The sequence below is a fragment of the Lepidochelys olivacea genome (assembly GCF_965140295.1).
Source record: "Lepidochelys olivacea isolate rLepOli2 genome assembly, chromosome: 5".
In the NCBI taxonomy this organism is placed as follows: domain Eukaryota; kingdom Metazoa; phylum Chordata; order Testudines; family Cheloniidae; genus Lepidochelys; species Lepidochelys olivacea.
The window spans coordinates 30,394,256-30,407,990 of NC_140415.1; the positions used below are offsets into that span (position 1 = coordinate 30,394,256).

Genomic DNA, 13,735 nt, shown 5'->3' on the forward strand with positions numbered 1-13,735 from the left:
AGTTCTGAATAGGACTGTCAATTAATTGCAGTTTTAATCACACCGTTAAACAACAATAGAATACCAATTTAAATATATTATAAATATTTGGATGTTTTTCTATATTTTCAAAGATATTGATTTCAATTACGAGACAGAATACAAAGTGTACAATACTCACTTTATATTAATTATTACAAATATTTGCACTGTAAAAAAGATGAAGAAATAGTATCTTTCAGTTCATCTCTTATAAGTGCTGTAGTGCAGTCTTTATTGTGAAAGTGCAACTTATAAATATAGAAATTTTTTTTACATAACTGCACTAAAAAACAAAACAATGTAAAACTTTAGAGCCTAGAAGTCTACTCAGTCCTACTTCTTGTACAGCCAGTGGCTAAGACAAACAAGTTTGTTTACATTTATGGGAGATACTGCTGCCTGCTTATTTACAATGTCACCTAAAAGTAAGAACAGGCATTTGCATAGCACTGTTGTAGCGGCATGGCAAGGTTTTTACGTGCCAGGTATGCTAAAAATTCATCTGCCCCTTCATGCTTCGACCACCATTCCAAGGGCATGCATCCATGCTGAATTTAAATTTGTATTCTCTTATTGTTTAACAGTGTGATTAAAACTGTGCAAAGGAATATAGATGGCATTGTTGCTGCCTAGCCTTCCCTGTTGACTTTCTGCTGGAGAAGGCCAGCTTTACATTATGATCAAGCTTTCATACTATCCTTCCCATGTGAGTCTGTTAAGAGAATGGGTTCAATCAGTGCATCCTCAGGGCAGCACTACTTATATTTGAGGTTACATTGGCCCCATGGGGCTCCAGCACTAGAGAAGTTGTGACCACTTTTTACCACTACAGCCTTCCTGTCTCTAGTAGATTTTCCACCGTTAGGGACCTACTCCAAGGTGTACCTCAGTAAAAGAAGGTTTCAGAGTAACAGCCGTGTTAGTCTGTATCCGCAAAAAGAAAAGGAGTACTTGTGGCACCTTAGAGACTAACCAATTTATTTGAGCATAAGCTTTCTTGAGCTACAGCTCACTTCATCGGATGCATACTGTGGAAAGTACACAAGATCTTTTTATACACACAAAGCATGAAAAAAATGGGTGTTTACCACTACAAAAGGTTTTCTCTCCCCCACCTCACTCTCCTGCTGGTAATAGCTTATCTAAAGTGATCACTCTCCTTACAGTGTGTATGATAATCAAGGTGGGCCATTTCCAGCACAAATCCAGGGTTTAACAAGAACATCTTGAGGTGGGGGGAGGGGAGGGGAGGAAAAAACAAGGGGAAATAGGTTACCTTGCATAATGACTTAGCCACTCCCAGTCTCTATTCAAGCCTAAGTTAATTGTATCCAATTTGCAAATGAATTCCAATTCAACAGTTTCTCGCTGGAGTCTGGATTTGAAGTTTTTTTGTTGTAATATCACAACTTTCATGTCTGTAATCGCGTGACCAGAGAGATTGAAGTGTTCTCTGACTGGTTTATGAATGTTATAATTCTTGACATCTGATTTGTGTCCATTTATTCTTTTATGTAGAGACTGTCCAGTTTGACCAATGTACATGGCAGAGGGGCATTGCTGGAACATGATGGCATATATCACATTGGTGGATGTGCAGGTGAACGAGCCTCTGATAGTGTGACTGATGTTATTAGGCCCTGTGATGGTGTCCCCTGAATAGATATGTGGGCACAGTTGGCAACGGGCTTTGTGGCAAGGATAGGTTCCTGGGTTAGTGGTTCTTTTGTGTGGTATGTGGTTGCTGGTGAGTATTTGCTTCAGGTTGGGGGGCTGTCTGAAGGCAAGGACTGGCCTGTCTCCCAAGATTTGTGAGAGTGTTGGGTCATCCTTCAGGATAGGTTGTAGATCCTTAATAATACATTGGAGGGGTTTTAGTTGGGGGCTGAAGGTGACGGCTAGTGGCGTTCTGTTGTTTTCTTTGTTAGGCCTGTCCTGTAGTAGGTGACTTCTGGGAACTCTTCTGGCTCTATCAGTCTGTTTCTTCACTTCCGCAGGTGGGTATTGTAGTTGTAAGAATGCTTGATAGAGATCTTGTAGGTGTTTGTCTCTGTCTGAGGGATTGGAGCAAATGCGATTGTATCGCAGAGCTTGGCTGTAGACAATGGATCATGTGGTGTAGTCATGGTGAAAGCTGGAGGCATGTAGGTAGGAATAGCGGTCAGTAGGTTTCCGGTAGAGGGTGGTGTTTATGTGACCATCGTTTATTAGCACTGTAGTGTCCAGGAAGTGGATCTCTTGTGTGGACTGGACCAGGCTGAGGTTGATGGTGGGATGGAAATTGTTGAAATCATGGTGGAATTCCTCAAGGGCTTCTTTTCCATGGGTCCAGATGATGAAGATGTCATCAATATAGCGCAAGTAGAGTAGGGGCGTTAGGGGAAGAGAGCTGAGGAAGCGTTGTTCTAAGTCAGCCATAAAAATGTTGGCATACTGTGGGGCCATGCGGGTACCCATAGCAGTGCCGCTGATTTGAAGATATACATTGTCCCCAAATGTAAAATAGTTATGGGTAAGGACAAAGTCACAAAGTTCAGCCACCAGGTTAGCCATGACATTATTGGGGATAGTGTTCTTGACGGCTTGTAGTCCATCTTTGTGTGGAATGTTGGTGTAGAGGGTTGGTGTAGAGGGTTGGTGTAGAGGGCCATAGTGGCCAGGATGGTGTTATCGGGAAGATCACCGATGGATTGTAGTTTCCTCAGGAAGTCAGTGGTGTCTCGAAGGTAGCTGGGAGTGCTGGTAGCGTAGGGCCTGAGGAGGGAGTCTACATAGCCAGACAGTCCTGCTGTCAGGGTGCCAATGCCTGAGATGATGGGGCACCCAGGATTTCTAGGTTTATGGATCTTGGGTAGTAGATAGAATATCCCAGGTTGGGGTTCCAGGGGTGTGTCTGTGCGGATTTGATCTTGTGCTTTTTCAGGGAGTTTCTTGAGCAAATGCTGTAGTTTCTTTTGGTAACTCTCAGTGGGATTAGAGGGTAATGGTTTGTAGAAAGTGGTGTTGGAGAGCTGCTGAGCAGCCTCTTGTTCATATTCCGACCTATTCATGATGACAACAGCACCTCCTTTGTCAGCCTTTTTGATTATGATGTCAGAGTTGTTTCTGAGGCTGTGGGTGGCATTGTGTTCTGCACGGCTGAGGTTGTGGGGCAAGTGAAGCTGCTTTTCCACAATTTCAGCCCGTGCACATCGGCGGAAGCACTCTATGTAGAAGTCCAGGCTGCTGTCTCGACCTTCAGGAGGAGTCCACCTAGAATCCTTTTTGTAGTGTTGGTAGGGAGGTCTCTGTGGATTAGTATGTTGTTCAGAAGTGTGTTGGAAATATTCCTTGAGTTGGAGACGTCGAAAATAGGATTCTAGGTCACCATAGAACTGTATCATGTTCGTGGGGGTGGAGGGGCAGAAGGAGAGGCCCTGAGATAGGACAGCTGCTTCTGCTGGTCTCTAAGGTGCCACAAGTACTCCTTTTCTTTTTTCAGTAAAAGAAAAGACACTATGCCACGGTGTGAAAATCCAATGTATTTCATTGTTTCTGGATTTATACAACTACAGTATGAAACAAGCAAGCTAAATTAGTTTTGGATTGTGTTCTTAGCTGCTTTCCAGCCCGATTGGCTTTGCATGCTAAGAGTCAGTAAGACATAATATCATGGTTCTCTCAACTTCTTCCTGTGGACCACAGGGGACGGGAAGGAGCCTCTCCTCTCCCAACACCGCAATTCCTGACTGATTTGTTCACAAGATATTTCAACCTATAGGGGTACTTGTGGTCCAAAGACCACAGTCTCATAACAACAGAGAGAATGTGTTTTAAAGTACACATTTAGGCAAACACAGCTTATTTAGATTGCACAGTTCAAGCACAAACTTATTCCAAATCTGTGGGATCATGAATCCTGTTTTGGCCAAATGATTTCAGGCTAATCTATTCCACTCTGTCTGGTTTTCTGACTCTCATTCACTCTTGCCAATCATACTACTGGGTTCTGCAAACATAAATTCAATGTAACTCCCACCAGAGGGAATTGTATTTAGAGCACATTATCATTATTTTTGTGTATTCTGATGCCGGAGCTGGAAATAGATTATATAAGGGAGGAAGACTGGTCTTAAGGAAGGGAGGTGTTCAGATACTATGGGATGGGGCCCGTGTACATAGGTAGGTACCAAGGCAGGTAGATCTGTGGTTAATATTTATATATAAGCGTCTTGATTCCTGAAATCTGTTCCCACTCTTCATATGTTACCATTACATTTTATTCACTCTGTGATTTTTGGGGGGAGGGGTTTACACAATATTCCTAAAATAAGTACGTTTATAAGATGTGCAGTGAGTTTAGTGTTTGTGCACAGAAAAGAGTTTAAAAAATTTTAGTTCATAAGATCTGTGCTGAAGTGTGGACTCTAGAGCATAGTATTATCCAGGATGGGGTTTAGGAAGTATACCTAATCCTGCCTCATCGTGGGGGACTGGACTAGATGCCCTTTCAAGGTCCCTTACAGCCATGCCTCTATATTTCCAATATGTCCTCTTGTTTTTAACAAGACAGTTTTCATTGGGAAGTTAGTAGAATAGTGTTGGAACAATAAAAGGGCTTGCAGTTTGACATATACCCTCTATACCTCTGAACAGTAAACATAAAAGTTCCATGTAAGTAAAAATGCCTGCAGATGTTTGTATTTGTCAACTAGTATCAGTCATTTTGTCTTTGTAGCTGGAGCCTGTGCTCGCAACAGTAGTTCCATTGTACTCATTGAAGTTGGGAAGAGACTATGAGATTCGAGTCCGATCAAGACAACGTGCTTCTGAAAAATTTGGGGTGTTTAGTGAAGCCCTTTATGTGTCTCTTTCTTCAATTAGCTCAGTTCTGTGTAATGAAGGTAAGTGAGGAAGAACAACTCTGCAATGAAGTGTCATTCTAAACATTGCCCTGCTTTCCATTGCTTCCTCTCCTTAGTATTTAGTACTTGAATATGCTAGAAACTCAAATGACTGCAATAAAAAACACTTGGTGAGACTGGCTCTGGCACAGCAGAAGATCCTTGCATTGTGGTACAGGAAGGACAGATTCGGAAACAAACTCAGTGGGGCTGTTTCCCAACTTTGCAGAGATAAAAATAATTTTAGGATTATTAATGAGTTCTGTAGTTCATGCCATACACGCTTAGAGAAGGACAATTACACTGTGAAAGCAATTTGCTTTCCTCCTGGCCTGCCAGAGGTGGCAAGGGATAGTAACTTTCTGACTCCTGCTCCTCTTTCTTTTTCTAAAACTCTTTTAAAAATGGGCAAACAGCTGATATGAGCCTTCCCATTTCTTTTTATCTAAAAATAAGGAACTCATCATTCTGAAACATCATTGGGCCTGACCTGCAAATTTACCAACTCAAAACTTAGTATCATTGGCAAATTTATTTAGTTCTGTTTTAGTCTCTTTTCCAGATCACTAGTTGAGATTGTGATACAGCATGGCCAGAAGGCAGCAGGAGAGTGATATAGGAGAGATATGTAAGCCCCAGGATAAGGAGAAGCCTTGTTCCCTGTAGAGGGAAGAAAGGTTGCTATAGATTAAAAGCACCTGAAGCCAGTCACCTGATAAAAACCCCCTGCTTCAATCAGCCAGGGGAAGGAGTTGGAGCAGAGTGCAGTTTGGAGGAGTTGAAGTAGAGGAGAGTTTGGAGAAGTGCCATGGCTGGCTAGAAGACCAAGACCCTAGGTAAAGAGACAGCCGGCTTGTGCAGAGAGAGGGCAGGAAGCCCCACAAGCTGAAGAGCAGGAGAGGGAAGTAGCCCAGGGGAAAGAAGCACTAGTTCAAGTGGTTTGCCACTATCCCTAGGGTCCCTGGGATGGGACCCAGAGTAGAGGGCGGGCCCAGGTCCCTCCTTCTCTGGGTTACTAGTGGGACAGTAGATACCCTAGTTCAGGGGCAGGAAACTGCGCCCTGAACCCTCCCCCACCCCCACCAGAAAAGGAAGCTCAGGACCCATCATAATTGTGCTGGCAATTTGCCACAAGATGTAAAATAAAACTGAACCAAACAATGATCCCTTCAAAATCCCACTGGACACCTCCCCTCCACTATTTATATTGACAGTTTCTATGGACATTTAGCCTGTGTTCTGTCCATATGGTACTATTCTTCCTACCCATGTCAATTCAAATTAAATTTTCAAGTAAGATTTTGTGGAAACAGAATGACAAAATACCTTAATAAAGTCCAAATACACTGTGCGTGCTGGGTTCCCTTCATCCTTAAAGACCGGATTCTGGAAGCTGAGCCATATGGGTGCACCTGTACCTCTGACTTTGCTGATCTGAGTTCTGTATTTGGCATTTCTCAGTTTTGGAGCATAAAGTTAGATTTGAAAATTTTTGCCTTAAAGTTAGGCACTTAAATCCTTGTGTAGGCACCTAATTTTTCAAACATCCACAAATCCCATTGACTTCAGTGGGACTTTTTGGGTGCTCTGCACCTTTTCAAATGGGGCCTGTTATTTAGGTGTCTCCATATGGATTTAGGTGTCTAATTTCAAGCACCCTGTGACAGGCGTCGGTCGGTCCTCCGAGCCCCTACGGGCGATGGAGAGCAATGGTCTCCGTGGCAGGCCTCGGCCCCACCTCCTGGGCGTTGGGGAATTAGCGGGAAGGTGTGCCGGCCAGAGTCAGTCGCGCGCCCCTCAGGCAGGGGAGCGCTGGCCAGAGTCAGTCGCGCGCCCCTCAGGCAGGGGAGCGCCGGGGTAGGGGAACGCAGGCCCACCCAACTCCACTGCGTTCCAGCCCAGGGCCCTGACAGTGGCGGGAGGCGAAGGTCCCACCGCTGGGTCAGCGGGGCAGTCCGCGCCCGCTGACCAAACACACCCACCCCACGGTGTAGTTGGGCCCCTGGGCTACTTCCTACCCGGTCTCTCTCAGGCGGGTCGCTCCGGTCCCTCCATCTCCTCCAGGTATTCCGCTGCGGGCAGCTCCGGATCCTCCATCTCCTCCGGGTAATCCGCTGCGGGCAGCTCCGGTTCCTCCGGGTATTCCGCTGCGGGCCACCCCCGCTCCCTCTCGGTATTGGACTCACGCTGGCCCGGGCTGCAGTCAGGCCCGTCCAGGTCCTCTGGGTATTCAGCGGCCGGCAGCCCTGGTTGCCACAGGCCTTCCCCCCGGTCAGGCTCCTCCTTGCCCAGGGCTTCGCCTGGGTCAGCAGCAGGATTGCGAGGGAGCAGCCTGTGTCTGTCTCCCTCCCTGGTGCTCTCCTCACTGGGCAGAGGGCCCTGCCCTTTGTACTTCCTGTCCCACCCTTCCCCTTCCGGGGATTGGCGGAAGCTTGGCCTGGCCCTGCCCACTCAGGCTCAGAGGGTGGCTCTTTACCCTCTGGTTCGGAGGGGAGCCACCCTGGCTCCCTACACACCCAAACTTGAAAATTTGGCCTAAGGATCAAAAAGCTGAGCCATTAACTGAACGGGAAAAGTGGTCTCTGAAAATATTTTTTATATTTATGTTCTTACATACAAGTTTTAAAGCTCCTTGTTCAATCATTCTTGGCCAGAAAAATGAGTGAGGCCTAAAGTTAAAACAGGGAATCAGAAATCTTAAGGGCTGCAGCCGGAACAGATTTCCATGTGTTTTCCTGATTTGTTACCCTTTACAGTCAGAGCTACAGTAGAATGAGAGTGCCATTATTTAAGAAGAATGTTTCACTTATCAGCATGGTTTCTCATTCCTATCATACCACACATGTTAAGTTCTCTCCTTGCATGTGCCAGGCTGCAAGGCAGGGGTAAAAAGCCATCAACCTTTGTACAATTTCAGAGTGGTAGCCGTGTTAGTCTGTATCAGCAAAAACGACAAGGAGTTCTTGTGGCACCTTAGAGATGAACAGATTTATTTGGGCATAAGCTTTTGTGCATCTGATGAAGTGGGTTCTAGCCCACAAAAACTTATGCCCAAATAAATTTGTTAGTCTCTAAGGTGCTACAAGGACTCCTTGTCATTTTTTCTTTGTACAACAGATACTACTCAAAACATAAGTGACCAGCTTGGCCTTGTGGAGAGGCGCATGCTGGCTGTTACATCATGTTATGCTGTTGGGTGACTGCCTGGGCCAAAGGGCATGGTTTGCTCAGAAAGGAGGATGGCTAGTGGTCTAGTGAAGGCATCTGCTCCCAGTAATGAGCACTCTTCTCTTGCTTAGAGGAGCAGTAAAATACCCCTGCGGCAAGGTTTGCTGGCAATACTACCGCTGTCCAGCCCTGAGAAGGCCTTCCGTGCATGCATCTGTCTCCTTCTTAGGCTATGTCTACGCTACAGCTTATGGTGGCATAATTTGTCGCTTGGGGGGCTGTGAATAAATCACCCCCTGAGCGATATAAGTTACACCAACATAGCTACTGCAACTTGCAGGGGCTGGAGCAGTTAAGCCGACGGGAAAGCTCTCTCCCATCAACTTAGAGCAGCTACATTAGAGAGCTTACAGCAGCGCAGCTGTAAACTGTCTAGCGTAACTATGCCCTTCATATAAGTGCTTCTGCCCATGCTACATTTGCCAGGATTTGGTTCTATAATAGAAAACAATAGGTCTTCTTTTCGAGGTGTTGAATTGGACTCATGAAACGCAATATTAAAAGGGTTGAGATTGGACGGACATTTTTACTTGTTTTTTGTGCAGCATTTTTGGTTGAGTGACCAACAGCCCCGTAAAATGCATAACTTGTGGAATCCTTTGGAACTAACAGGAAAGTTAAATGTAAGGTCACAGCAAAGCCTTGCAGATTCCTGCCAATATGATTTTGTTATGTTGTTGCAGAAATTCAGTTTCCATGGCTCTTGGTTATCCTCTTCGGAACATTTGGGCTGATAGTGGTGATGTTCTTAATTCTGTTCTCTAAACACCGCAGGTAAGTGTGCTTCATCTGTTCACTTTTCTTTAGCAGTTGTTTGGCGTGATCCATTATGTCATCAAATCACAGATTTGTACTGCCCTTTCAGTAAAGTCTACTGACTCTTACGTTGCATGTTGAATTGACAGTTTGCTCTGAGGAGTTTGCTGTTTGTAGATTTGAAAAAAAAAAAAAAGTTAAAGAAAATTCCATAGTAGCAGCCAAATGAGTCATCTAATTTAAATACTTCCAGAGATACAGCTGACTGTAAAACACACACACACACACACACACACACACCCAACTGCTGTCTTGTCTGTTGCAGTTACTGACAAGATAACTGTAAGATGAGGCAATCCATTCTCAGCTCTGCAGTGGTCTGTGGAATAGAAAAAATTCTGAATTATGAGGTGCATTTTTAAAAAATTGTCAGGTTTTAGCAGGCTTACATTGGGGGGGAAAAAAAGGGGGAGAATAATCTATTCCTTGAGATTTTTCAATGATGCATTAACTTCTCACTGAAGCTGAACTTTTATTTGTCCCTGAACAATGGAACCTGTCCCTATGAGGTTTACATGTAAAACTGAATTGTAGACCTTTTATTTTAAAAGTTTTTACACCATTTTCAAGATAAAGCAGATCCCATATACTGGTGGTACATGGAACTCATTGGTTTTACTGAACATGATGCGTGAACTTCTGCAGAGTAGTCTCACATATTGATGGCTCCTACTCCTTCCAGGCTGCAGATAGTCATGTCCTTGCTACTCGTAACTAGAACTGGGCAATTACTCGATATGGGGGATTGGACACCTAAATCACATGGTATTATTTCTCGTGCATGGTTGGATGACTGAAACTTTTTATAAGCAGCAGGAGAAAAAGAAAGAAAGTTCATGATGACCATGGATAAAAAGGACATAAATACTGATGAAGTGAACTCCTGGCTCTCATTTAACTGTGTGTTCATCGATATCTTTTGCAGACTTCACTCAGCTCAATTGTTACCTCAGCACCCTCCTGGGCTAAGGAGCAAGGGCATAATCAAGCATAACTTATTTAAAGTATTCTTGTAAATCCCCCGAACACACACCACCCCCAATGGTCTTGCATATGCACATTTAAATATTTAGACTATAAGTGTTTTTCACATGCCAAGTGGAGCAAAAGTCAATACAAGGCCCACAAGATGGAACCGCTAGTTCAGAAGGTCATTAAAGCTCTGGAACTCGTTCTGTGACACAGTAACCCCGAAGCAGAAACTTTCGGGAAAAAAATACATGGCATGGGAGCCAGTATTCCATCACGGGCCTATTAGACAAGAAGCTAGATACATTACAAAAGACAAGCAGGATTTTCCTTCCACGGATATGGTAACCTTCTTTGGTGAAAGAGGAGAGGTGGTATGTATGCCCACTGTTAATGTAAAGCCTAGCTTTTCACAAAACACAAGAAATAGTTGAAGATCAGTTCTTTTTCACCCAGGCTAAAATTCACCACTGTGTAGGGTACCACACAAGGCCTACAAACCTTTCAATATCACTTAATGGTGCAGAGAGAGCATGCTGGCCCTCTCCCCATTATGATGATCTTCAGATTGCTGTCATGGAAATTTGTTATTTTAGTGGATGGTCTGAATTCACAAACACAATCATTTAAAATTTTGCTTTCATTAATCTGCAGGTTTTGTTTAGCAGGCCTAAAATACCTTCCTTCCTTTTCGCTATCTAACCCTTTCCATTCCTCTGTTTACTACTTATTGGACTTCTGCAAGAACCCCTTGTCCCTGAAGATACTTAGGGAAAGTCGCTTGGCATGTTGAGTAACCCATGCTGACTCATAAGGTTTTTTTGTAAATTATACAAGAGGGACCTTCCATAGGGCTTTCCTGAAATTTATTCAAGAACTGACTTGTGGAGTGTAAACTATGAAGACCTGTATCCAAAATGTGTGTGATCTGGACATAAATTTACTTGACTTTAACAAGCCAGATTTCAGAAAACCTGCTTCTTATTGGAAATGAGACTAGTAAACAGCAGTTTTTTAAAAATATTTTTATATTGAGTCCATCACACCGGAGTCTTGGAATAAATAAGCAATAAAGCAATGGAATGCCAACATCTTATTTCTCTGTGTGCCAAAAAAAGTAACAGTTTAAATTATTTGGAATTAAAATCCAATTTTTATTTTTCAAGGTTAAAAATGCTGATTCTTCCTCCGGTTCCAGCTCCAAAGATTAAAGGGATTGATCCAGACCTCTTGAAGGTAATTATATATTGTACAATATAATTCTGCAGAGTGGGCATCAATTCAGTGATGATACTTGGGGAAAAAAGCTTTCCCATGCAGCCGGATTTTGCAGGAAAACTATCAGATAGAGGTGTTCCATGCTGGGAGAGATGCCCAAGTATTTAACGTAATACACCGTGCAACTGCTACCATTGCAACAGTTACTTTTCCTTGAACAAACGTGTTACATAAAAAAGCATAACCATTCTTGACTATTTCCTTTATAACATACACATTTTGGTTTTGCTCTGTAGAAAGGAAAGCTAGATGAAGTGAACTCCATCTTAGCCAGCCATGACAGCTGCAAGCCACAGCTGTATAACGACGACTCATGGGTTGAGTTTATCGAATTGGATATAGATGACCCCGATGAGAAGACAGACGGATTGGACACTGACAGGCTCCTGGGTGATGACCGTGGTAAGTCTCACAACTGTCTTGGAGTGAAAGATGATGATTCTGGACGTGCCAGTTGTTGTGAACCGGACATTCCAGAGACTGACTTCAGTGCAAGTGACACATGTGATGGCACCTCAGATATTGATCAGTCCAAAAAGACAAGTGAAAAACAAGAGGATCTCTTGTGCCTTGATCAAAAAGATAATGATGAGTCACATGCTAGTCCTGCTGACCCAACTACTCAGAAGCCTAATACTAATATTCAGTCTGAAGATAACCAGTCAAAGCCGCCTTTTGCTGACAGTATTGAATCAACTAGCCCACCTGTCCATACACAGCTAAGCAACCAGAGTTCGGTAGCAAATATTGACTTTTATGCGCAAGTAAGTGACGTTACTCCAGCAGGAAGTGTCGTACTATCTCCAGGGCAAACAAACAAGACAAGGAGAACACAGTGTGACGCCTACACAGAACCAGCTATACAATGTCAACCAAACTTCACCCTGGACAATGCCTATTTCTGTGAGGCGGATGTGAAAAAATGTATCTCTGCAACATCTCACGATGCGGTTGAGCCACATGTTCAGGAGCAGAGCTTTAATGAGGATGTTTACTTCACCACGGAGAGCCTTACCACTACTGCCGAGAATCCAGGTGCAGCTGCAGTAGAAGCCTCAAGTTCCGAAATGCCTGTCCCAGACTATACCTCCATTCATATAGTGCACTCTCCACAAGGCCTTGTACTTAATGCTAGTGCACTGCCTGTGCCAGACAAAGAATTTATGATATCATGTGGCTACGTGAGCACAGACCAACTGAACAAAATCATGCCATAGCCTTTCTTCGATAATGTGCGTACAGTATGTATTTAATGGCATAGAGTTGGCTTGGGCTTATATGCTTAAACCAAAATAATGTTTTAAACTTTTTTGTGGTTCTTACGCTTTTACCTGAAATGTCAAAACATAAAATGTTACATCAAAATATTCCCATTGTGTATTGTAAATATCTATGAATTGTCTTAAAAGACTGTTTAGTAGTAGTGACTGTCTTGTTATTGTGGGTGTTGATTTTTGTGATACTAAGCATTGAATTACTATGTTTAATATACAGTAAATCATGCTTTTTGAAAAAGCTAAAGTCAGGTGGATTTTGAAGTTTGAGAATTTAATGCAAATTATATCACGTGCTGAGATCTTTATATCAGTAACTGGGAACTGAAAATATAAAATAGGTGGGAAAGAAAAAGTTGTTTGGATAAATACATTTATTTTGAATTACATAAATTAATAAATATTTTAATTTTAAACAAAGGCATGGATATCTTATATTATACTACATACTGTAGTTTAAATATGATGCTCCATCTAAGGAATGTATTTGCTGCAATCTGATAAGAGCTTGTTCCTGCATCAGTCATTGCAGGAGGGGGGGGGGGATTAGTTTTTTACAGAGCCATTTTTATACCTCTAAAGAAACCTGTAGAGAAATTAAAAATTGTAGCAACTCACATTATCTGATATTAATTTCTTACCGTAAGTATAGAAAAGTATTAATAAATTTTAAGTTTTTCAGAAAACTTTACAATGTACAAAACGAGTCTATTCTTCACTGGATGCTAGTTAGTGCCAATAATACACATTTTATATAACTGTAGAAACAACAGTAGGGTTTGTTTACCAAGATCTTTAAATACTTACAATTACACTTTTATTGAATGGTTCTCAAGAATAAGCTCTGGTGACTTGGCAGCTTTATTTCTTCACATGGGGACAAATTCTGAAGTCCTCACTCAGACAAATCTGCTGTTGAAGTCACTAGTAGCTTTGCCTGAGTATGGAATAAAAGTTAAGTAAGAACTTCAGGATTTGGCCAATAGTGCATTTTTGAAGCTGAAACAGAATCAAATGAAGTTAACAGAACAAAGGAGTTTGAGTACAGTATTGTTCAGCAGTGTGTTTTCTTTTTCACAGCCTAGCACAGAGAGAGAGAGTCTCAGCAACATTAGGAAGACTTTCAGAAATCTATGAAAGAGAAAACCAAAATTCAGTGTAATAGCTTTCTTCATTCTTATGCATTTTTAAGAAGGTGATAAAGCTTTGCAATGAACCATTATTTGCTTCAGAAGTTGCCTTTATAAGAAACAATTTCCATCTTAG

General features: G+C 42.7%; 1 protein-coding gene across 4 annotated transcripts in view; it reads left to right on the plus strand.

Annotated features, from left to right (window-relative positions):
- Nucleotides 1-13,043, plus strand: part of GHR (growth hormone receptor) — a 209,302-nt gene extending 196,259 nt beyond the window's left edge. For all 4 annotated transcript variants that reach the window (XM_084629150.1, XM_084629148.1, XM_084629151.1 and 1 more), the window contains 4 exons: nt 4,739-4,904; nt 8,816-8,906; nt 11,084-11,153; nt 11,432-13,043. In XM_084629150.1, the coding sequence (XP_084485276.1) occupies nt 4,739-4,904; nt 8,816-8,906; nt 11,084-11,153; nt 11,432-12,412 (1,308 nt within the window). In that variant the 3' untranslated portion in view covers nt 12,413-13,043. The remainder of the gene's footprint in view (nt 1-4,738; nt 4,905-8,815; nt 8,907-11,083; nt 11,154-11,431) is intronic.
- Nucleotides 13,044-13,735: the final 692 nt, after the last annotated feature.